Source organism: Phascolarctos cinereus, unplaced genomic scaffold (assembly GCF_003287225.1).
Source record: "Phascolarctos cinereus isolate Bilbo 61053 unplaced genomic scaffold, phaCin_HiC Scaffold_3;HRSCAF=262, whole genome shotgun sequence".
Classification (NCBI taxonomy): domain Eukaryota; kingdom Metazoa; phylum Chordata; class Mammalia; order Diprotodontia; family Phascolarctidae; genus Phascolarctos; species Phascolarctos cinereus.
In genome coordinates, this window is record NW_027555736.1 from 119,013,107 (window position 1) to 119,035,473 (window position 22,367).

Sequence of the window (22,367 nt, forward strand, 5' to 3'; positions counted from 1 at the left end):
GAAGCCAATTGCTCATGGACTCATCACTGGCAATTGGCCCTAACTAAAGCCCTATGTAGTGGGCCCCTGGACCTCTTGAGACCAAGACCAAGTACCATAATGATGAAACTTCCACCTGGAGCTCAAATGATTTGCTGGGGAGGCATGGGTGGCAGTGGGGCTAGGGATATGATGGTTCCAGAAGACAGTCTGACTACAGGTGAAGTTGTGCCAAAAGATGTGGGCAATCTGGCTCTTGCCCCCAAGGGGCTTGGGAAGGCAAAGGTCCAGGGAGAAGAGAGTCATAACAGTGGTATCCTGGGAGAGGGGTGGCTATGCTGCCGCTCTAGCAGGAGGTGCAAGGTCGGCGTTCACTTGGGGCAAAGCTCCATTGTCCCTATGCTAGTTACAGGTCCTGGGCCAGTGATAACCTTCAAGAATGGGTGAGGTGTGGGGGCAGCTAGGTGGTGCAGTGGAGTCAGGAGGACCTGAGTTCAAATCCAGCCTCATACCAAACACTTGACACTTACTAGCTGTGTGACCCTGGGCAAGTCACTTAACCCCAATTGCCTAAAAGAAAAAAAAAAAGGAAAACAAAAGAATGGGTGAGGTGTTCTGGAGGTAGTAGGGAGATGGTAGGGGCAGAGACAGGCTGCTGTTTTATTTACCCTGTTCTCATTTGTGTCTAGCTTCTGTTAAACAAGATGATAATTGGAACATCACTCAGTTTGACACCACCCCAAGGATGTCCACGTATCTCTTGGCTTATATTGTTTGCCAGTTTGAAGCAGCAGAGGAACAGGGAAGAGATGTACAGGTATAAAATTCAAGGCCAGGGCCAGGGTAACTTTCTGAATCAAGCCCTTCTTACATGTTCAGAATGCCCCCTTTGGCCTCCCTGCCTTACCTTGCCCCTACTCACCCTCACCTCCACCCTGGCATCTTCCCTAGTGGATCAAAGAGTGTGAAGAGACATAGAACAGGCAAGGTCTTTTTGTGCTTCATAGAAATATAGACCTCAAAAGAATTTTGGAAGTTTCTTAGTCTAGATGAGGTCCAGAAGAGCTAAGTAATGCGTTTAAGGTCACACAGTAAGAGATCTGGGCTAGAACCCAAGTCTGCTCATTTCCAGTCCAATACTCATGCCTCTATCTCACACTCCCCTGCAAGCTCAGAACATAAGACAAGAGGCTGCTGGGAAAGAGCAGAGACAGAGGGAAGAAGACTACACCAACATAAGATCCCAGAATCTTAGCCATTTGGTGTCCCTGTTAACAAGTAGGCTTCATGCCCTTCTTCCCAGCACCCAACATCTCTCCCACTTGTTTGCTCCCCCTCTCCCCTAACCTACTTGTTTCTCTTTCTGCCCCTCTGTTGCCTCATTCCCTCAGGCTTTCAAAGCCTTCTCTTCTCAGGGCCAGAGCTCCCTTCCACCACCCTCCTGGCCTCTACTTACCCAGGCTCCTTTTGGCTGAAAACAGCATAAATGTCTGTTTAGTAAAAGATACTAATGCTAGGATGTTACTCCCCAATCCAGGACTCTGACCCTATTCCACTCTCCTGGTTCTGGCTGTGCTCTGAGTTGTCTTGTTTTTCAGTCTGCATCTGTTCCTTTACAGATCCGAATCTGGGCCCGTCCCCAAGCAATCGAGGCAGGACATGGACAATATGCCTTGAATATCACCGGCCCCATCCTTGATTTTTTTGCAGATCATTACAACACACCCTATCCGTTGCCCAAGTCTGGTGAGTAGGGTCAGGTATGCAGCAGTGAATGCTTTCCTGGGGCCAGAGTCACCCTTTGGACTAGGATATGGGGGGGGGGTGCAGCTTAGCTCAGTGGGCCTCTTTCTTTTTCAGATCAGGTAGGCCTGCCAGACTTCAGCGCTGGAGCCATGGAGAACTGGGGCCTTGTGACCTACCGGGAGAATTCACTGCTATTTGATGAGTTATCCTCCTCCATTAGCAACAAGGAGCGAGTGGTTACAGTGATTGCCCATGAACTTGCCCACCAGGTACCACATTCCACCACAACCCCTATTTATCACTTCTTTTAACCCCTCAGGGGAAGGGAGGGACATTTCATCTTTGACACCCCCTTGATTTGACTATTCCTGTGTTGGGTGTATGTACACGAATGTATGTCCAGCTGGGTCACGGGAAAAGACAGCCGTGATTGTAGGTGCAGAAGACTTAGAACTAGAAAGAACCTTTAAAATGATTTACTCCATTTATTTTATATATAAGTAAGTTGAGGAGCATAGGGGAAATGTGATTTGCATTCATGCAGTTGGTAAGTGGCAGAGCCAGGATTTGAATCCAGGCCTGGCTGATGAAGGGGTCCAGAGGATAGAGATCACAGATCTCTTAATATCTTTTACTCCTTAAGTGGTTTGGCAACCTAGTCACTGTGGAATGGTGGAATGACCTGTGGCTGAATGAAGGCTTTGCTTCCTACGTGGAGTACCTGGGGGCTGACTTTGCTGAGCCTTCCTGGAACTTGGTGAGTAGATGTTGTATGTTAAAATTCTCCTGTGTCATAGGCTGGCTCTGTCCCTCTGAGGGCCAAAGTCAAAAGGGCAGCTGAATCTCCTACCCCAAGAATTCAATTCAATTAGATTCAACAAGCATTTATTAAGCAAAAGATCACCTAATTTGTGTTAGGCACTAGAGGGTTGGGGGTAGGGGTTGGGTAAAAAGTAAATAAAAACAGTCTTCCTTCAAAGAACTTACATTCTGCTGAGTGGGATGGAGAGAAGGGAGAAAATGTGGGGGCAGACACAAATAGAATAGTTATCCCTTCCACATCACGACTTTCCCCATCATGGTTTCGATATATCATGGGTTGGCATAAGAAATTACACGGGAATTTTTGAGAAGCTGCAAACCACATGCAAAGGCCAGAAGATGACACAGCCTAGGACCAAATAGTTAACCTAAATTTTACAATACTGTATACACCCCATAAAAGAAAAAGAAAAAGAAAAAATTCAGACTTCTTCTTTGATACTAAGGGAGGGCCAAAAAATTTTACCCAGATTTTCCAGATCACAGAGGCATGCTGCCCCCCTAACCTCTGTGATATGGAAGAGATAACTGTATAAACAAAGTAAATACATGGTAATATAACATGGTGGGGGAAGTGGGGTACAGGAATGAGCTGCAACAACTTGTAACTCCCCTGACAAATGAAGATCAACCCTGATTAGTGGATATTTAATGAGGAGGTGAGCTAAAAGTCTTCAGCTCCTCCTGCTGAGAACTTGGCTTGATCTGAGACTCAACAGTCTCCAACAATCTGGACAAGGGAAAGTCATCTCCATTCGGACCTCTCTGGCTAGTTTTCTTCTTCATAAGCTGGGTCACCCTAAACTCTCAAGACAGAGAGTTCTTCCTCAGGACAAAGACTTACTCAGATTGGATTTTGTTTAAACAGAAATTAGGCTTCCCAGTTGGGTGGGGTCCTACTCCAATTTAGCTAACCTACAAACTAACTTGTGCCTTGAGGGCTAGTAGCAATCTCATCACTCAGCCATGCCCTTCAGAGATGGACTGACTTCAGGAGTTAGGCCTTAACAGAAGAGAAAAAGGGTGGATCGTGTATTAATAGTTAGTTATTAATATAGCATAATGATATAATATAATCTTAATTTCTCTCAGACCCAGATTGTGAAGAACGTTAAGTGCCAAACAGAGGAGTTGGTATTTTACCCCTAGACGTAACTGGCTCAAGCTTGCAGAGCAGAGGAGTCACTTGGTCAGAACTGTGCTTTAGGAAACATCTGACAGAGGTCCAGAACTAGTCAATGAGCTTAAGAAGGGCATGGGATTGAGAGGGTAACTAGGCAGGAACTCTGCTGTCCTCTGGTTCAGTTCTAAAGGAGTGGGGTCGGGGCTCATTCTGGCTTTGCAGAAAGACCTCATAGTGCTGAATGATGTGCACCAAGTGATGGCCATTGATGCCCTGGCCTCTTCCCATCCGCTGTCCACCCCTGAAGATGAAATCAACACCCCAGCCCAGATCAGCGAGCTCTTTGATACTATCACCTATAGCAAGGTAAGGCATCTTGGCTGGAAGTGCACAGCACCAGCCTGCTCTGATTGGAAGGCAGAGGTGGGAGTTATTTTGACACCTACATGGATCCTTCACTGAGTCACCTAAAGGAATTTTTTGGAATCTATGTCTCATAGGATTATAAGATGGAGTACTTTAATAGGTCTTAAATATTATCTAGACCAATCCCTTCATTTTACAGATGAGAGAAAATTGAAGGCTAAAGTCATTCAGTGACTTGCTCAAGGTCACACAACTAATACATATTAGAGATAGACTTTGAGCTCAGGCCCTCTGCAGTCCCATGATCAATCATAGATCTGGAACCCAAAAGGAGGTCATGCTGTCTCTCAGAAACAATCTTATCTCAGCACGACTCCCGAGCCAGCCCCAAAGGGCTCAGATAGCTCTAGGCATGTTCTGTGTCTGCCTTGCCTTCTTCCTTAGCAGCTCCTTAGTGCTAGAGAGCACTTACCTGGATCTCTAGACCCAGATTGCCTGCCCATTGACTTCCCTGCATAAAAGCTCCTTCAAATTTTCCTCTCCTTAACTGCATTTTTGAGGGCCCATCTTTCATCTTCCCCAGGGAGCCTCAGTTCTTCGGATGTTGTCCAGTTTCCTTACAGAAGACCTCTTCAAAACGGGCTTGTCAGTGAGTACTTAACTACAACCCTCCCTTGGCAGGCAGGAAGGATGAAAGGGAAAGATTGCATAAAGTCCTGATTTGGCCTTCCTTTGGGAACTCCTCAGGTCTCACTGTTCTGAGGCCTTCAATCACAGAAGTCTTGGCCAATAGTACAATTTAGGATAGATTGGGAAACTTTGGGAGTTGGAGGAAGCTTGGTGGTAGGGAATTTTTCTCTCAAACCTAAGGCCCTTGCCTTCATGGGATCAGAAATCTAGAGCTGGGAGAGATGGAAGAGGTCATCTAGTCCAACTCCTTCATTTTATAGTTGAGAAAACTGAGGTCTAGAGAGATTAAGTGACTAACCTGACCTCAGCCCAAGTCCTCTGACTACATCTGAGAATCTTACCATTGTATCTAACTGATTGTCTCTCCACAGTCCTACCTGCACACATTTTCTTACAACAATACAGTCTACCAGAATCTATGGGATCACCTTCAACAAGTGAGTAAACAGCTGTGTCCTTCTTGTGAGAAAGTTTGTATCCCCAAGTAGAGGCGCCATGCAATTTGCGTTGCTCAGAATCACTGAGCTGTAAGGGCTCTTACAGATAATTTAGTTTTTTTAGTCCAATCCCTTGTTTCAAAGGACATTGAGGTCCAGAGAGATGAAAGGCCTTGTTCCAGGTCATCTGGCTAGTCATCAGCAGGGCCAGCCCTAAGACTCTGTTGTCCCTGACTTCCAGTTCTGTGGTGTATCCATCATACCTAGCTTTCTTTCAAAAGCCTGCCCCAAAGGCTAGGCTGGCAGGCCTCCATGCTGGCTCCCTGACTCCCCTACAGGCAGTACTAAGTGCTAAGTTAAAGATTCTCAGCGTGCCCAGGAGTCCACTTATTATATGTGTCTATGAGTATGGGGATAGATGGCAGCTTGTTGTAAAAGAAGAGGCATTGGTCATAGATATTCTACTTTGTTTGTCTCTGTAAGAGCACTCAAGGTGTTTTGTGGGAGAGAGGAGTAGGGTCCATGAGCAAGATAGTGAGAGAAGTGGAAATAGCTCTGTCCTGCAGACTTCTATGGGCCCACACTTAGGATAATGGGATAACATAATTTAGCTAATCAATAGACATTTCCTAAGGAGCAGTGCTAAGCACTGGGGACCCAAAAGGACAAAAAGACAGATTCTGCTCTTAAGGAGCTCACATTCTAAGAGGAGAGAATGACACACGTACAAACCATATACAAGATTAATTGGAGAAAATTAATAAAGAAAAGACACTGGCATTAAAGAGATTCAGAAAGGCTTTATTAGGAACTGGGAGGCACCCTGGAGCTCATCTTGTTCAACCCCTTCATTTTTCAGTTAAGAAAACTGAGGCTCAGAAAGGTTAAGTGACAAACTGGGTCAGAATGTTTGGACTCAACTCAATGTTCTGACTCCAGATGTCATGCTCTTTTCACTATGCCACACTGCATCTGTTCCTCTAGGGCAGGGCTTCTTAAACTTTTTCCACTTAACACCCTTTTTCACCTGAGAAATTTTTATGCGACCTTCAGGCATATAGGTATACAAATCAAACATTCACTGATAAGAAATCATAAAGAAATTTATTTTAAAAATTCCTTGGCATACATATAATTTTACCATTTATTAAAGACAAAAGCAAACTTGCGTATTAATGGGATGGATGCATTTGTTCATTTTTACATAAAGAATCAAATCTTGATGGAATATTTGATAACTGTTGGACACAGGGTATCTTCAGTGTTTTCAATGTTTTTCAGAGGTGATTGATATTTTGATTTTATAATCGTTAACACTAAGAATGCCGCTTCACATAAACACATAGTACAAAATGGCAGAAGTATGTTTAAGGATGTTTCAGGAATCGTTGGAAATTCTGTCCTAATCCCAAGCCAAAATTCATTTAATGATTTTGTACATACAGTAAAAACATTGCAATTTGTAACACAATAGTCTCGAATCTGAGCCGAGGTGTTTCTGGCAGCGTTTGTTGGCATTCTGTGGCATGATGGCATGTGCAGTGCCAAGTGCACATGTTTTGTGATCAGAACCAAGGCTGCAGTGAAACTTTGTGATGCAACATGGGCAAGTACTCCCAGAAACACCTTGGATTCATTATGCATTTGATTTTGAATTAATTTTTGGTCATTGCACATTCAGAAACCTTTTACTGTTGCCTAATTTGTCATGACCCCGACATTCAGTTACATGACCCCATATGGGATTTTGACCCACAGTTTTAAGAAGTGCTGCTCTAGGGGATCTGAAGAAATCCAGTCTTCTGAATCTATTTAATCCATTAACATTCTAGTGCACTTTGCCCACAGAATACCTTGGGATAGGCATGGGGTAGACTCAAAAATGTATTTTCTGTTGGACAAGCAGAGATGTTATAGATACAGAAGCCTAGAAACTTCAGGGTGTAAGAGACCCTTAGCAGCTGCAATCTTCTCTTTCCTGCCAGGCTGTGGCTTCCTTTCTCCATTCAGGCTAGAGATGGTTTGGAATTTAAAGAGGAGCAGGGTGGAACCAAGGAAGGGAAAGGAAGGGAAGTATGCTTTACTCTGCCCAGAGATGATCTCAGTCAATACTGGGGTCACAATGGAATTTTCTCTGGGAAGTAGGATCATTTGACACCTCAAATCTGAAAGCACTTTTCCCTCACTTAATTTTCATTCCCATATAGGCTGTGGACAGACAGACTGCTGTGCAATTGCCTGTTTCTGTACAAGAGATCATGGATCGGTGGATCCTCCAGATGGGCTTTCCTGTGCTGAAACTGGACACGACCACTGGTGTTCTCTCTCAGCAACACTTCCTGCTAGACCCTACCTCCAATGTCACTCGTTCCTCTCAATTTAAGTGAGTGAAGGGTGAATCCAGGTTGGAATTGGAAGGAGAGTGGAAGTGGGAAAGACCTCACCAGTCATAATTCTTCCCTTCTCTGAAAGATATTCTATGGAATTTTCTCTAGCTTATGTTTAAATGATCCCAAGAAATGAAGTTCTTAACCCTCTCTGTGACCTCCCAGGAGATGATTCTACTAGAATCCATCTGTCCCCAATATCTATTGAGGTTAAATGAAAGTGTCACTGACTCTGGCAGCTTCTTGTCCATACTGTCCCTGGCCGCTGCCCAGGGAAGAAGTGGTATCCACAGCCCAGGAGAACATCTCCCTTCAAGCCCACCAGTCAAGGTGGTACCTTACGAAACTTTCCCTCCAGGACGGGGCTATGTTGAGAACTATTGGAGGTTTGATGCCTATGCTAATTGTCCACAGAGACTTGTGGAACAGGCACCTGAGGTTAAAGGGAAAACACTGGGCTGAAGCATCTCCCTCTGTGTCTCAGATCTGCTTTCTCTGGAATGAGGGAATTGAGTACTCAGAAGAACACAAGGAGGATCTACCTGTCTTTCTCGTTACAGCTACCAGTGGATAGTGCCTATCTCTGCAACCAAAAAGGAAGGAGGAAGTTATTCTGGATGGCTTAGTGGAGATGAGTCAGGTATTCCTGCTTTGTTCCAGGCTGAGTGGAGAGGGCATTTTCTCCATCTTTCTTCCAAGGTCCCCTTTGGGTATTTATATTTTAGCCCAACAAAGGCCTTTCCTCCATCCCAACGACTCCAATTTCTTGAAAACCCCATGATTCTGTGGATTATAGAAGTCCATTTTCCTCCAGCCATTTACAGGCAGATCTTAGATTAAGATGATAGTTCCTAACGTTTGTAGAGAACTGCATGGTTCCAAAGTGCTCTCATACCCATTATTTTGTATCATCTTCATACCAGGCCTATAAGGTAGGTAGCACAAGTATTATCCAGCCTCTACAGAAGAAGAAGAAACCAAAATCCAAAGAAAATAAGGTCACATGGCTAGTTAATGATAGAAATAAGACCAGAAGGTAGTGGTCATCTATACTAAGCTAACATCTGTCCCAGAAGTCAGGACTTTGGCTCTCTTTACTGTCTCCTTACCCCATCCATGGGCAACATGGTCTTAGGAGATGCTATGTCTTGGACCCCCAGCACACTTAAGAACCTGCCCATTTTGGGTGAACATGGGGGTAGGTTATGTGTATATATGTGTGTGTGTGTGTGTGTGTGTGTGTATGCATGCATGTCTGAATTGGGGTTGCAGGTTACACTGAAGATCAGAGCTGAAACTTTATCAAGTGAAATTCTCATGCCAGTCTCCCAACATATCTCTTTCTTGCACACCCCAACACATCTCTTTCTCTGCAGCCGTTTATGACCAGCTTAAAGTGACAAATGATAATGATTGGGTACTCTTGAACATCAACATGACTGGTTATTACCTGGTGAATTATGATGACAGAAATTGGAAGCAACTTCAGAATGAGCTACAAACTAACCTTGCCGTAAGTGTCTGAAACTCTTGGCTCTTACCTGTACTCTGAGAAACCAATAAATTTATGTTTCTGAAAGAGCTTATAACCCATACCCTGGAATCCTGCTTATAAATTTAGGTAACATAGCAAAACTCGGGGAAATGTTGATGGGGTCTTTCATGCCCTAAACTTTCTTGGTGCTCACATTCACATTCACTTGCTACTCAATTCACTGATAAGATTTTATTTCCCTCCCTTTAGAGCATTCCAGTCATTAACAGGGCTCAGATCATCCATGATGGCTTTAACCTAGCCAGGTAAGCATGTACTATGTCCAGTAGGGCCCATTCCAGTGGGCCATCTAAGCTTATAGGAATAGGGGAATAGGAAGCAGGTACAGAGTCTTGGATTAGGAGACAAAAAGCCTAAATTCTAGTCTTGATTTTCCCACTAACTAATCAAGGAGATTTGGGGGTAAGTCACTTAAAATACCTCTGTTCCTTAGTTTTCTCCTATAAAATGAAATGGTATAAGTAGATGATCTTTAAGGTCCTTTTAAAACCAACATATCTGTGATGCTGGGGCAAACTCCATGGCCTGGCTATCTATGGAGCAGGAAGAGGAATAGACCCAGAGTCAGAAGATCCAAGTTTGTGGTAGAACACCAGCCCTGAAGTCAGGAGTTCAAATTCAGCCTCAGACCAAATACTTGACACTTACTAGCTGTATGACCCTGGGGAAGTCACTTAACTCCAATTGCCTTAAAAAAAAAAAAGACCCAAGTGGGATCTCAGCTCTGATACTTTCTGTATGACAATGGGCAAGACATTTAACCTCTTTAATGCTCAATTTCTTTATTTGTAAAATGGAGATGACATTTGCCTTGTCTTCCTGACAGGCTTATTATGGGAGAAAATGCTTTATAAACCTCAAATTCCTATATAGAAGTGAGTTAGGAAAAGGAGAGTAAAGAAAACTCTTGGCTTGAAACCTTGAAGGCATAGCTAGGGTGGAGAGGGGAACTTTTCACTTGGGGCTGGAAACACTGAGGTCCTATGTTTATGTTCAGGGCCCAACATATCCCAACAACCCTGGCTCTGGAAAACACACTCTTTTTGGAAAATGAAGTGGAATACATGCCCTGGGAGGCTGCCCTCAGCAGTCTTAGCTACTTCCAGCTCATGTTTGATCGATCAGAAGTGTATGGCCCCATGAAGGTAAGAAGAGTTGAAGGTCTAGGTTGAGACCTTGACATGGTGGACCTGAGCTGGGGTAGGCCAGACTGTGCAGAGAGCTAATGTCTGCCTATATGTGGTATGAATTTTAAGGGTAGTAGGGAAGGTCCTGGGTTCATAGGAGCACCCACCCACAGTGCCTGAAATTCTGTCATTAGGGCTTCATTTCTTTGATCTAAGTTTTTGTCTTCTTTTAAAACAAAAATATTCCTGGAAGGTCATCACATATGAAGCTTTCTTTATCTGTTATATGTACTTCAAGATGAATAAATTAGATGCTTTTATGTGTGTTGGCTTAAAAATAAGGGGGTAGGGGAAAAATGGGGTCCCTTGGTACCTGATAGGAAGGGAGGAAGTAGACAAGGGGACAAATGAGGGAAACATGCTTTGCAAATGTTATAGTTCTGGGGCAGCTAGGTGGTGCAGTGGATAGAGCTCCAGTCTTGGAGTCAGGAGGACCTGAGTTCAAATCTGGCCTCAGACACTTGACACTTAACACTTAACTAGCTGTGTGACCTTGGTTGGGCAAGTCACTTAACCCTGATTGCCTAGTAAAAACAAACAAAAATTTTGTAGCTCTTCTCTAGGCCTAAAGAACTTTTGAATTCTTTGATACACATGGGCTAAGAGAAATTTTGACTCAGAGAGCTAAAGCAGAATATGTATTTCTTTCCTTGTGTGTATTGAGAGGGAGCATCTATGGATCACTGTGGTCTTTGGGGAGGAGCAGAGAATAACTAGCAAATTGACATCTGGGACAAACTTCACAAATACATTCACAGCATTAAGGGTATTCTTAAACACACATTTAAAGACACATTCAGTTGCGGCAGGGATAAAGGGAAGAGACCTCAGGAATCCACAGAAGAACCTGGAGTGATGTGAGGCCACTGCTGGGGAGGTGGTGCCTTGTAGACTAAAGAGGAAAAGTGGGAAATAGGGTGTACATGAGCTAGGGAGTATCTCACTTTAAACAGGAAGCCATCAGGTGACTTTCTATTTTAACTAGTAATTCTTACTTATCAAGAGGAAGTGTGGTGTTAAACCCTAGCCTCGGGGTTAGGAACATGAAGTACATACTAGCTGTGTGATCTTAGACAGGGTTGATTAATGTGTCAGTGCCCTATAAGCATCTCCCTAAAATTATAAATTAAAGATGGTGTGCAGATTTCTGATCTGCAGAGTTGGGAGGGAGTTTCCATACTGGGAACTCCCCAAAGTCCAGCCAAAATAAACCAAACTGAGTAGGTGCTAAAAACTCAGTAATGGAGGAGTGTAAAAGCTCCTAGCATCCTCTACATTTTGGTGCCCAAGAGTAAAATCTCAGCTGCCCCTCCCTAGTTACAGCTCTGGTTCTGAGGGGAGGGGAGGGTGTAGAGGGTTCAATAAAGGAGAGAGAGAGAGAGAGAGGGGCAGCTAGGTGGCACAGTGGATAGAGGACTGATCCTGGAGTAAAGAGGACTTGAGTTCAAATCTGGCCTCAGACACTTGACGCTTACTAGCTGTGTGACCCTGGGCAAGTCACTTAATCCCATTGCCTAGCCAAAAAAAAGAAAGGAAAGGAAAGAAAGATGGACATGAGGTCTAGACGTCTTATAGGTGCTTGTTCCTTATGTTATGCTGTTTAGAATCAGCAGAATTAATCTGGAATGGGTGCAAAATGAAAAACTTGAAAAGTTTTGTTCTTTCCAATAGAACTATCTGAAGAGACTGGTTACTCCATTATTTGAGCATTTTAAAAGCCTCACCAATAATTGGGCTGACCGTCCTCCCACACTGACTGAACAGTGAGTATAGACGTGGGGAATGTGGGCTAAGGGGTTGGAGGGAGGAGTGCTAGGTCACAAATTAGGGGACCTGCCTCAGGGCCCATAATCTTTGTTTTCAGACACTTTCTTGGAATGGGTCTTTTGTTGCCCTCAACTGTACTGCAGCTGGGCCAGAGAGATAGATACTCCAAAGAGCTGGGTGCTGAAAAATTGTCCTCATCTTTTAAAACAGATCTCTCTACTGGATCTAATTCAATCAATAAACATTTGCATACATACCAGATAAGAGGTGATTAAGACCTGGGTTCCAGTTTCACTTCTGATACATACCACAGGCCACTGGGATCCTGGGCAAGATGATTAACTTCTTAACGCCCAAAGGTGTCAAACTTGCATTCAGCCAGGTGGGGCCTGAACCAGATTAAAATGGAATTGGGAAATGTTTAAAATAAATATGTATATAAAATAATACGTAAATTTATATATGAATATAAGTATGTAATACATAATATAATAAATATAAAATAATATAAACACATATAAATAAAAATACAGTGAAACTTAGATAATGTTAGTTTGTGGCTTTCTAAGTCAACTTGCAGCTAGCAGGGATAGGTTTCTATTTGAGTTTGACAGCACTGCTAGGCAACTTTAAGACTGAGTTGCAGAGAAGGCCATGATCCTGCAGTGGTAAAGGGAGTTTCCTCATCTGAGAGTACCCTAAGTCAATTAAATCACAGGTCCAATTCCTATCCCTCTGGGTCAGGCACTGTGCTTTGTGCTGAGGATATATATTAGCTGAGGTAATTGTTCTAGTAAATAGTATGATCTCCAATTATTTAATAGCTGCTATCATAGGAAAAGAAGTCTTCTATGAACTGGGAAAGAAGTAATTCAGTTACCACTGAGGATGGCTACCCAGTTGGCTGCTGAGTTAGTCTGTGCCGCAGGGCAAAGAAGATAACTACTTAGTAGACATTTAATTGCTTTTATTCAAAGAACTCAATTGGTGCTAGAGAGAAGTACAAATTCCAGGGGTGCATTGCATTGCATGCTTCCCTAGCTTACTTTACAAAGGTAGGAAGGGTTGCTCTGAGACAAAGTCCTTTGTGTTCACAAGAGAGACACTTTCCACAATCCCCTCTCAACTTCCCATTTGCCTACCTATACCCTGATTGCTGTTTTCTTCCTTGGGTAGATACAATGAGATCAATGCTATTAGCACAGCCTGCTCTAATGGTATTGTTGAATGTGGGGACCTGGCCTCAAACCTCTTCAAGCAGTGGATGAATGACCCCTCAAACAATCCGTAAGTAGGAGGGGTGTTAATGGCTTTAAGCTAAATAGTAGCTAGGGGTGGGGAGGGTGGTGGTAGGAGGGGGAAAGATACTATATTGTAAACAAGTCATCACATGCATGTATTCCTACTGATGCTTGCTGGACTTCCTGGAAATGCTTGACACTCGCCTGCCAACACTTGCTTGTTAAGACCTCGCAGCAGACTTGACCACTGATCGGTTATAACTTGCATTTTGTGTATTTATTTGGAAAGTAATATACTCACCGCAACTTTTAACTCTGTTACACAACAGATGAAACATGTACAAATGGTTTTTCAAAATTTTCTTCTCTTCTTTACTTATACTTCTACCACCCCCTTATTTTTATTCAATGGCCCCCACCCAGTTGCACCTGAGGCTACTACCACCTACCTGGATCTTCCAGAGCCCCCCAGAGGGGTGGTATCACCTACTTTGGGAACTTATGAATTCCTTAATTTCATAGATGAGAAAACAGACCAAGAGAGGTCAAATAGCTTTGAAGAGCTCAAGTTAGGACTGGACACCATGTCTAACTCTATGTCTAAGAATGGATGTTTCTAGCATTATGTCCAAGAGTCTAGGAGCTTGAAAAGAACCTCACAGTTCCTTACTTTGCTAAATCCCATTGTCTGTCAGCTTCTTAACTTTCTATTTTTTTGTTCTAGGATCCACCCCAATCTGAGATCTACCATTTACTGCAATGCCATTGCCAGAGGTGGAGAAGAAGAGTGGGAATTTGCCTGGAACCAGTTCCTTAATGCCACTCTGGTAACAGAGGCTGATAAGCTTCGCTCAGGAATGGCCTGCAGCAAAGAAGTGTGGATCTTACAGAGGTATGTGGTGTATGGTTATGTATAAGAGTAAGTGTAAAACAGTGGAAAGTGGATGAAATATAGAGTAGGGGACAAACAAGTGGCCAGCCCTAGGGACAATTTTTTCTCTTTCTCCCCTACCCCATTCATGCATCTGACACATAAAAAGTGCCTTATAAATGCTGTATGTGTGTGTTTGTGTGTGTGTATGTGTGCACGAGTGTACATCTGTATAGATACATAGATATATAGATATATGTGCATATATATGTATGCATGTATATATGTGTGTATATAAATGTGTATATACACACATATATGTATTTATGTATATATGTTCTGTCCAGTAGCCTCACCATAAGTGGTCCCCTAGTTGTTCTGGGTGGCACCACGGCATGGAACCCCAGAGGATCCCTGGGCAGAGGATTTCAAGCTCTGAGATAATGCAAAATCCTTTGGAGTCCTCTGCAATCCCCAGCCTACCCCAAAATGCAGATAGCAGGCATGCAGATTTTTAAAAATGCTGTCATGACCCAAACTAAACAACTTCAACCAATAACTGAATTCAAAGAATCAAAAGTGGTAAAAATAAAATATAACTGAAGCAGTCCTTGAAAACAGCTACCCTATGTTCTGGGAGTCAGAGACCTGGGCTTTAACTTTGATTCTACCACTGATTCATCCTGTGAATTTAGCTCAGTTTCCCAGTTTGTTAAATGTAAGGGCAACTACAGTGGAGGGGAAAGCATTTAACTTTCCCCAATTCTACTAGATGTTCTTGACCAAAAATAAGAGAGAAAAATAATTATTTGAATAGTAGTGGCAGGCCATTCTACTCAATTAGTGTCTGCCTAGAGTAAGTATAACTTAAAGGAGCCCTCCAATGAAGTTGTGCGTTGCTCTGTTGGTACCACGTAGCATCTCTCACAGAGTGAGCACCTTGTCCCCCTGATTGTGATTCTAGACTCTTCTCTTCATCACAATTAACCTATACATTTTGCTTAGGCTGTTAAAGCTATGAAGAGGCATAAACTTGGTTAACCTCCCTAACATGCCTGTTCAGCCAGAAGTCTCCTACTTGTTTCTTTCTGTACTATCTTATCTCACCTTGAAACTAAAGGAAGGAACATTTCCCTGATGGTATGTGCACCCCCTCAAAGGATACTCTTACATATGAAGCTCTTCCAAGACTGTTTCCCCCCATAATATTTTTCCTGCTGGCAAAGTCTTTGCTTATGTTTTTATTGTCTTTTCTTTGAGTAGAAATTCCATTTCCTGCCTCTCTTCTCAGTTGGGTGTAATGAAAATTAAGCTATTTCTATAGCAGTCACCTCAGATCCATTCATTCTGATACCACTTGCCTTCTTTTTAAAAAGTTTATTGATTATCTTTTGTTTTTTTCTGTCATTTCTGTGACCATTGTTTCTGAATATGTCTCTCCCCCTTCCCTCTTCAGTGAACTATCACTTGTAACAAAGAAAAAAAAATGAGGGGAAAAAACGATTTAGAAAACCAATCAACCCATCAGTGGACAGCTTGTCTTCTTTTAAAGATATACAGCCCATTATTAGCTACAATAGTTTCAAGATACAGGTGTCCCAAAAGTCTTAGTGCAGTTTTAAGCTTTTAACTAACAGAGAACTGCACTAAGACTTTTGGGACCCTCTGTATTATGCTATAATCTATGGGCTATTCAAGGGATTTTCAAAATAATTTTGCCTCTAGGAGATCTATATTCACTTTTCAGCTGACTTTAGAACCTAATCTCCTTACCTTCCCTTTTCTTCCTCCCCTAAAATGCTACTCCCCAGGAATACCTACTCCTCATAGCATACTGTTAAGTAAGGAGGATATTTCTTTCATACTTCAAATATCTACAATTTTGCCAGTGTAGTCACCGATGCAGATGGCATCTCTCCTCTGGGACTTAATAGAAGGCCTCAGAATTCCTATGGCTGAAAAGTCTATGGCCTTGTTTGATCTAGGGATGAGTCACTCTGACTTAGCTTGGCTGGTCTTTTGACAATAGGACAACAAAAGTTACATGAAAAAATAAACAGGAAAGTACTTTGGCTTCTGCAGAGAAAAGTACTCTTGTAACCTTAGTTCTCATGGTTAATTTTTAACCCAATAAAGTCATGGAAACTGGGAAACTGCTACCCTAACTAGTTTTGATTTTCTCTGCCCAGATACCTATCTTATGCTCTCGATCCCACGCTGATCCGTAAACAGGATGCAACATCTACCATCATCAGCATCTGCAGAAATGTGATTGGGCAAAGTCTGACCTGGGACTTCATTCGAGCCAACTGGAAGAAGCTATTCGAGGAGTGAGTCTTCTAGGAGAAGGGCTCTGGGAACGGATTACTATATTGGGTCTACTATCTATGTGACCTTGGGAAAGTGATTTCCAGACTTGGAGCCTCAGTTTGTTTCCTCATCTGTGAAGTTAAAGACTTAGATTAGATCTCTGAGGTTCCTTCAAATCCTAAATTATGTGATGCCCTTCTCTTCCTGAGGAGGGGCCTGAGGTTGGGAAGCTGGAGAGCTACCTGTGTTGATGAAGGCACTGGCCAGAGAACATGGATTTGAATTAGAGGCTTGCACAACATAATTTGTTCCAAGGTAGTAGTGACTTTGATTGTCAGATTACCTAGCTTTAGAGCCTGAGAAGCTGGGATTAAATGGAAGCTCCACTGTGACTCTTGCTGATGAGAGCTTCCTATGACCTCACTTTATCCTGAGGAAGTCATGGCCCCTTGGGCAAGAAGGGAAAACAGAGAGCAGTTCTTCTGACCTATTCCTCCCTCTGTGCAGTTATGGTGGTGGCTCCTTCTCCTTCTCCAGCCTAATCCAGGGAGTGACCCAGAGGTTTTCCACAGAGTTTGAACTACAACAGGTAAAGTTCTTTCTAGGTCATCTCATCTGTGCCTGGGCACACAGCTAGTGAGTGTTATGTGTCTGAGGCCGAATTCGAACTCCGAATTTGAGGTCCTCCTGACTTAGAGGGCTGATGCTCTATCCACTGCACCACCTAGCTGCCCCTGGTATATTAAATTTAATGTGGTAGTAATAAAACTGCCCTGCTTATCCATGTATCCTTTCAGGGCTTCCTCAATTCTCTTCCAGGTAAATGAAAGTCCTTACTTAGGAATGGAATAAGGGTAGGCTATGGTGTCCATATCAACAAAAAGTTGAGGAATGGAGTCTAAAAGAGGAGCCGAGGGAAAAAAATGGTTGTATCTTCTGCCCCTAGAGGCAAATAAATGCTCAGTCCCATTCCCCCCTGCAGGATACCTTTGGGATTTGGGGGCAAGGCTTCCCATTGATGAAATGGGATGAAATGAACAATAAAGAATAAATGGTATCTCAGAGACATTTAATACTGCCAATCGATATGAATCCTATGCAGAGGCAAAGCTTAGAATCCATTGTGTGGGTGACCCACTAGACATGTGCTAACTGTGCAACAGAGTTGAATCAGGCAGTCTTTTCACGGTGTGGCTTAGAGGTGTCAAAGAGAAAGTTTGGGATGGGTGACTAGTTTTAGGGCTAACAAGGTGGTCCCTGCCACGAGGGAGACACCCCATGTCTCTTGAAAAGAAGGAAATTTAGAAGAACCACCATGTTGGTAGAGTGGTTGCAGGCTCCCTACTGGCCTCCTGCCCCATCAGGTCCTTTTCCAAAGTCTGTGATTGCCTCAACAATAAGACTGATTCTTATTTTCTCAGTGGATCATTGCACAATCCCACTGAGCATGCATGGTGTAGTGGGAATAACACTGAGTTTGGAAACCCAGGACCTGATACCTGTTCAACATTGGCCAAATTAGGTCTCTCAGGCAATTAATTTTCTTGTCTATGAAATGAAGGGGTTGGACTGGATGGGGCCATGTGGTACAGTGGAAAATGGTGCTGAACTCAGAGTTAAGAGAACCTGGGTTGAAATCCTGGCTCTGTGCCTTGCTTATCTGTGTGATCTTGGGCAAGTCATTTAACCTTTTTTAAGCCTCAGTTTCCTCATTCCCTGAAAACTTAAGGGTTTGGACTAAATGACCTCCAAAGTCCCTCTAGCTCTAACTTCTGTGATCCTGTTACCTGATTTCTCGAAGGTATTGGCATTTCCTTAAACAACATATATATTGGGGGGGGGGCGGTGTATATGTAAGAAGGTTAGCTTAGATTTTCACTTCCTGAGGACTTTGGGTTACTATCTCTGCAAAGGACAAATCCTGAAAAGGATTTCCGGGCCCCCTGGGTAGATCAGCCTTCTCCCTAAGACAGTGGTTTTCAGACAGTGAGAAATGTGTCTAAAACTAAAGGAAGATGAAATTAATTTTCTCTTTCCTCTGCAGCTTGAACAATTCGAACAGGACAACATGGATGTCGGCTTTGGTTCAGGAACCCGGGCCCTGGAGCAGGCTCTGGAGAAGACCAGGTCCAATATTAATTGGGTGAATGAGAACAAGGAGCTTGTGCTGGTGTGGTTTAATGAGCACAGCAACTAGGCTTGCAGTACTCCCCTGTGTGACCAATGCTGAGGTGTGTGTGTGTCTCTCTCTTGAAGGCCTGAGTCCAGCCAGAAGTGGGGTGAGGGACACACCATTCTAAAAATCTTCCTGAGCCCTCTTCCCTGCCTCCGTCCTCAGGCTTATAATATCGTTCTTGAGACTTGTCTTTATGTGTTCCTCTGCTTTTCCTCATGCCAAGCCCGCTTAGCATTGACAGTATCTGAAAAAAGCCCAGGTCCTGGGTGGTATCATGGACTCTTCTTACCGGGGAGGCTTTGTTCCAGGGCTAATCTCAGGGAAGCCCATGTTCCATGGGCTGAATAACTCAGATAGGAAGTAGGGCCATTCTTTGGCTGCCATCCCTTCTCTCTCCTCCTCACCTTGAAAGTCCTAGCATCTGAGAAATCAATGGGGAAAGTATCTGTATATTTTTTTCCAAGGGAAAATGTAAATAAATGATTTCTAGATGAACTTTCTAGTGTGTTGTTTTTTTAATAGTAGGAAGGAAAAGGCTCAAGACAGCTGTACTGACATGCTTGGAAGGGAGGAGGAGAGGAGGGAGATGGTACAAGGAGACCCCTTCAGCTCTTCCTGTAGGCCATTCCTCCAATATCTTGGAATCTGGACCTGGAACCTTTGGTAGTAGTGCCTGCATAGGAGTCTGGATGCCAGAATATCTGCAAGGTGGAAGGGCACTCCCTCCAAAAGATCTTGGGAAGATTGTGCCCACGGTCCTCCTGTTAATGTGGGTGTGGTCTCTATCCATTGGCAATGTTTATTGGATTCTTAAATCCATCTGCAATGTTTATCCAACTCCTAAATCTCCATTGCAGGAGGAAGAGTTGGGGTGGGCTTGTGTAAGGATGGAGGTGATGGGAACTTTGGGGAAGAGGGAGAGAAAGGACACAGCTGCTAGAGTGAGCTAATTTCTCTGTTGGGTCTCTCGAATTTCATACTCTGGTAAGTTTATTGGTGGCAGAGACCATGTGCCATTCCCTTTATGTGCACCACAGGGCTTAGCAAAGCTGTGCTCAGAAAATTTGTGTTAAATGATTAATTGAATGAATGAAGGTTCTCTAAAAGTTTTATTTTAACAACTTTATTATTCACTTAAACATTAACAAACATGAACAGCTCAATATACAAATAAGAACAGGAAAAAAATTGCATTTGAAACTTGGGATCTCTGTTATGTACAGTTTGTTTTCCTTTTAGTGGCACATTTTATTTATTCATTTATTTTTGGTGAGACAATTGGGATTAAGTGACTTGCCCGGAGTCACACAGCTAGTGAGTGTTATGTGTTTGAGGCCGAATTCGAACTCCGAATTTGAGGTCCTCCTGACTTAGAGGGCTGATGCTCTATCCACTGCACCACCTAGCTGCCCCTGGTATATTAAATTTAATGTGGTAGTAATAAAACTGCCCTGCTTATCCATGTATCCTTTCAGGGCTTCCTCAATTCTCTTCCAGGTAAATGAAAGTCCTTACTTAGGAATGGAATAAGGGTAGGCTATGGTGTCCATATCAACAAAAAGTTGAGGAATGGAGTCTAAAAGAGGAGCCGAGGGAAAAAAATGGTTGTATCTTCTGCCCCTAGAGGCAAATAAATGCTCAGTCCCATTCCCCCCTGCAGGATACCTTTGGGATTTGGGGGCAAGGCTTCCCATTGATGAAATGGGATGAAATGAACAATAAAGAATAAATGGTATCTCAGAGACATTTAATACTGCCAATCGATATGAATCCTATGCAGAGGCAAAGCTTAGAATCCATTGTGTGGGTGACCCACTAGACATGTGCTAACTGTGCAACAGAGTTGAATCAGGCAGTCTTTTCATGGTGTGGCTTAGAGGTGTCAAAGAGAAAGTTTGGGATGGGTGACTAGTTTTAGGGCTAACAAGGTGGTCCCTGCCACGAGGGAGAGGCTGTGCAGAGTGCTGGAGTCAAAAGACTGAAGAGTGGGACCCAGCCCCACCACTGGGTAGCCTTGGTCAAGTTATTTCATCAGTCTCTTCGTTTGTAAAATGGGGATATTACAGAGGTATTATGAAGATCAAAGCAGATCGTATTTGTGAAAGCGCTTTCTAACCATTTTAGGTAGAAAAGGAATTTGGGAACTATGATTTCACTGGTGCTCTCAGTGCAGGAACTCCATCCACTGATTTGGAAAGGTGATTTGTCTTGATACTTCACAGATTTAGAGCCAGAAGGGGTCTCAAAGATCATCTAGTCTAATTCCCTAATTTTCCAGATGAGGAAATAGGCCCAGAGGAGGGAAGTGACCTCATCTAAGATCACACAGCTTGTGGCCAGGAGAGGATTTGAACCCATGTTCTCTGTAATGAAAATTCCAGCATTCTTTTTACTCTACCCTCACTGGGTGTCTTTATAGTCTTATAGATTTAAAGAATTGTTTGGGGGCACTAATTGGTTTGTCCATAGCTAATATGTGCAAGAATCAGGCCTTACCCACTCTAAGGGACTCTATGGTAGTATTCTCTCTGCTTCGTAACAGTAGGAGAAATATGGCCTGTGATTTCATTGGCCCAATAAATTACTGACTTCTGGATGGAGGAAAATCCTTTGCCACTGAAGGTCAGCACCTCCTCTGGGACTTAGAAAAGCTGCCAAGAGCATTGAGAGGTTGATCAGCCCGCTGAGGATCACATGGCTTGTGTTGTGTCAGAGGGAAGACTTGAACTCAGGGCTCCCTGGCTGCAGGGCCAGGTTGCTATCCCTCTACTATAACCATAAAGCTCTATGAGTGTAAGTCATTAAGTGCAAACCAGAGGTGGTATGTTTGTGTGTGTGTGTGTGTGTGTGTGTGTGTGTGTGTGTGTATGGAATCACTAGGCTGATGGTCTGACTCTAGACTCAAACTGAATTGGGAAGGTACAGAATGTCAGAGCTGAAAGGGACCTTGGAACTCATGTAATCCACCCCTTTTACTTTAGAGATGAAGAAATGGGGTTAGAGAGGTGGACTCACTCGCCCAGGCTCACACAGGGAAGGGTAGAGCAGCGACTAAGGCCTGAAGCTCCTGATTCCTCCAGCCATGCTGCCTCCTAATCCGGATTTGTAGCTCAGCACTAGGGGTTGTGGAGAAAGCGATGAGGCCAGCCTGAAGCCTGTGAGCCACAGCTTCCCCAGCATCCATCCGCACATCAAAGTGGCCTTGAGCACCTTGGCGGGGTGTAGTTTGGGTGGGGGTGGGAAGACAGGGCAGGTGTCGGGGAGGAGACAGGGGTTTAGCACCAAGGAGAGTGGTTCAAAGCCAAGCCAGCTGTGGTGTCTCACCCCCAAATTAAAAAACCCTTCCTGGATCTCTTCCTGATTAAACCCAGCCCCATCTCCTTCCCGGACCGACAGCTTTCCTGGCGCCAACCCCCAGTGGCCTACGGCTCTCGCTTAGTCCTTCCCAGCACTTCCCAGGCACTAAAGGCAGGATCTCCCTCTCTCCTCCAATCTCAGCTTTCTTTGTTTGGGGGAAGGCTATGTCTCTCTGTCTTTAAATCGTCAGCTCAGGTAGGAAGGTTTGAATTTGTTTCTAGGGGAACCTAAGAAACTACAGCTGGGGCCTGTTATCCAAAGTCCCTGGCATCATTTTTATTAAGGATGAGAATTTCTTTATCTTCCCCCAGTAGCTTTATCTTTGTATGCAAGGTCCGTGGTATCACTTTTTG

General features: G+C 43.6%; 1 protein-coding gene across 5 annotated transcripts in view; it reads left to right on the top strand.

Moving 5' to 3' along the window:
• ANPEP (alanyl aminopeptidase, membrane) overlaps positions 1–19,152 on the top strand; it is a 34,445-nt gene extending 15,293 nt beyond the window's left edge. For all 5 annotated transcript variants that reach the window (XM_078151129.1, XM_020965174.2, XM_020965184.2 and 2 more), the window contains 18 exons: positions 669–796; positions 1,599–1,725; positions 1,840–1,994; positions 2,369–2,482; positions 3,893–4,036; positions 4,620–4,685; positions 5,098–5,163; positions 7,371–7,546; positions 8,111–8,190; positions 8,927–9,063; positions 9,295–9,350; positions 10,103–10,250; positions 11,964–12,055; positions 13,236–13,346; positions 14,025–14,192; positions 16,361–16,501; positions 16,989–17,070; positions 18,526–19,152. In XM_078151129.1, coding sequence (XP_078007255.1) covers positions 669–796; positions 1,599–1,725; positions 1,840–1,994; positions 2,369–2,482; positions 3,893–4,036; positions 4,620–4,685; positions 5,098–5,163; positions 7,371–7,546; positions 8,111–8,190; positions 8,927–9,063; positions 9,295–9,350; positions 10,103–10,250; positions 11,964–12,055; positions 13,236–13,346; positions 14,025–14,192; positions 16,361–16,501; positions 16,989–17,070; positions 18,526–18,678 — 2,144 coding nt within the window. In that variant the 3' untranslated portion in view covers positions 18,679–19,152. The remainder of the gene's footprint in view (positions 1–668; positions 797–1,598; positions 1,726–1,839; positions 1,995–2,368; positions 2,483–3,892; positions 4,037–4,619; positions 4,686–5,097; positions 5,164–7,370; positions 7,547–8,110; positions 8,191–8,926; positions 9,064–9,294; positions 9,351–10,102; positions 10,251–11,963; positions 12,056–13,235; positions 13,347–14,024; positions 14,193–16,360; positions 16,502–16,988; positions 17,071–18,525) is intronic.
• Positions 19,153–22,367: the final 3,215 nt, after the last annotated feature.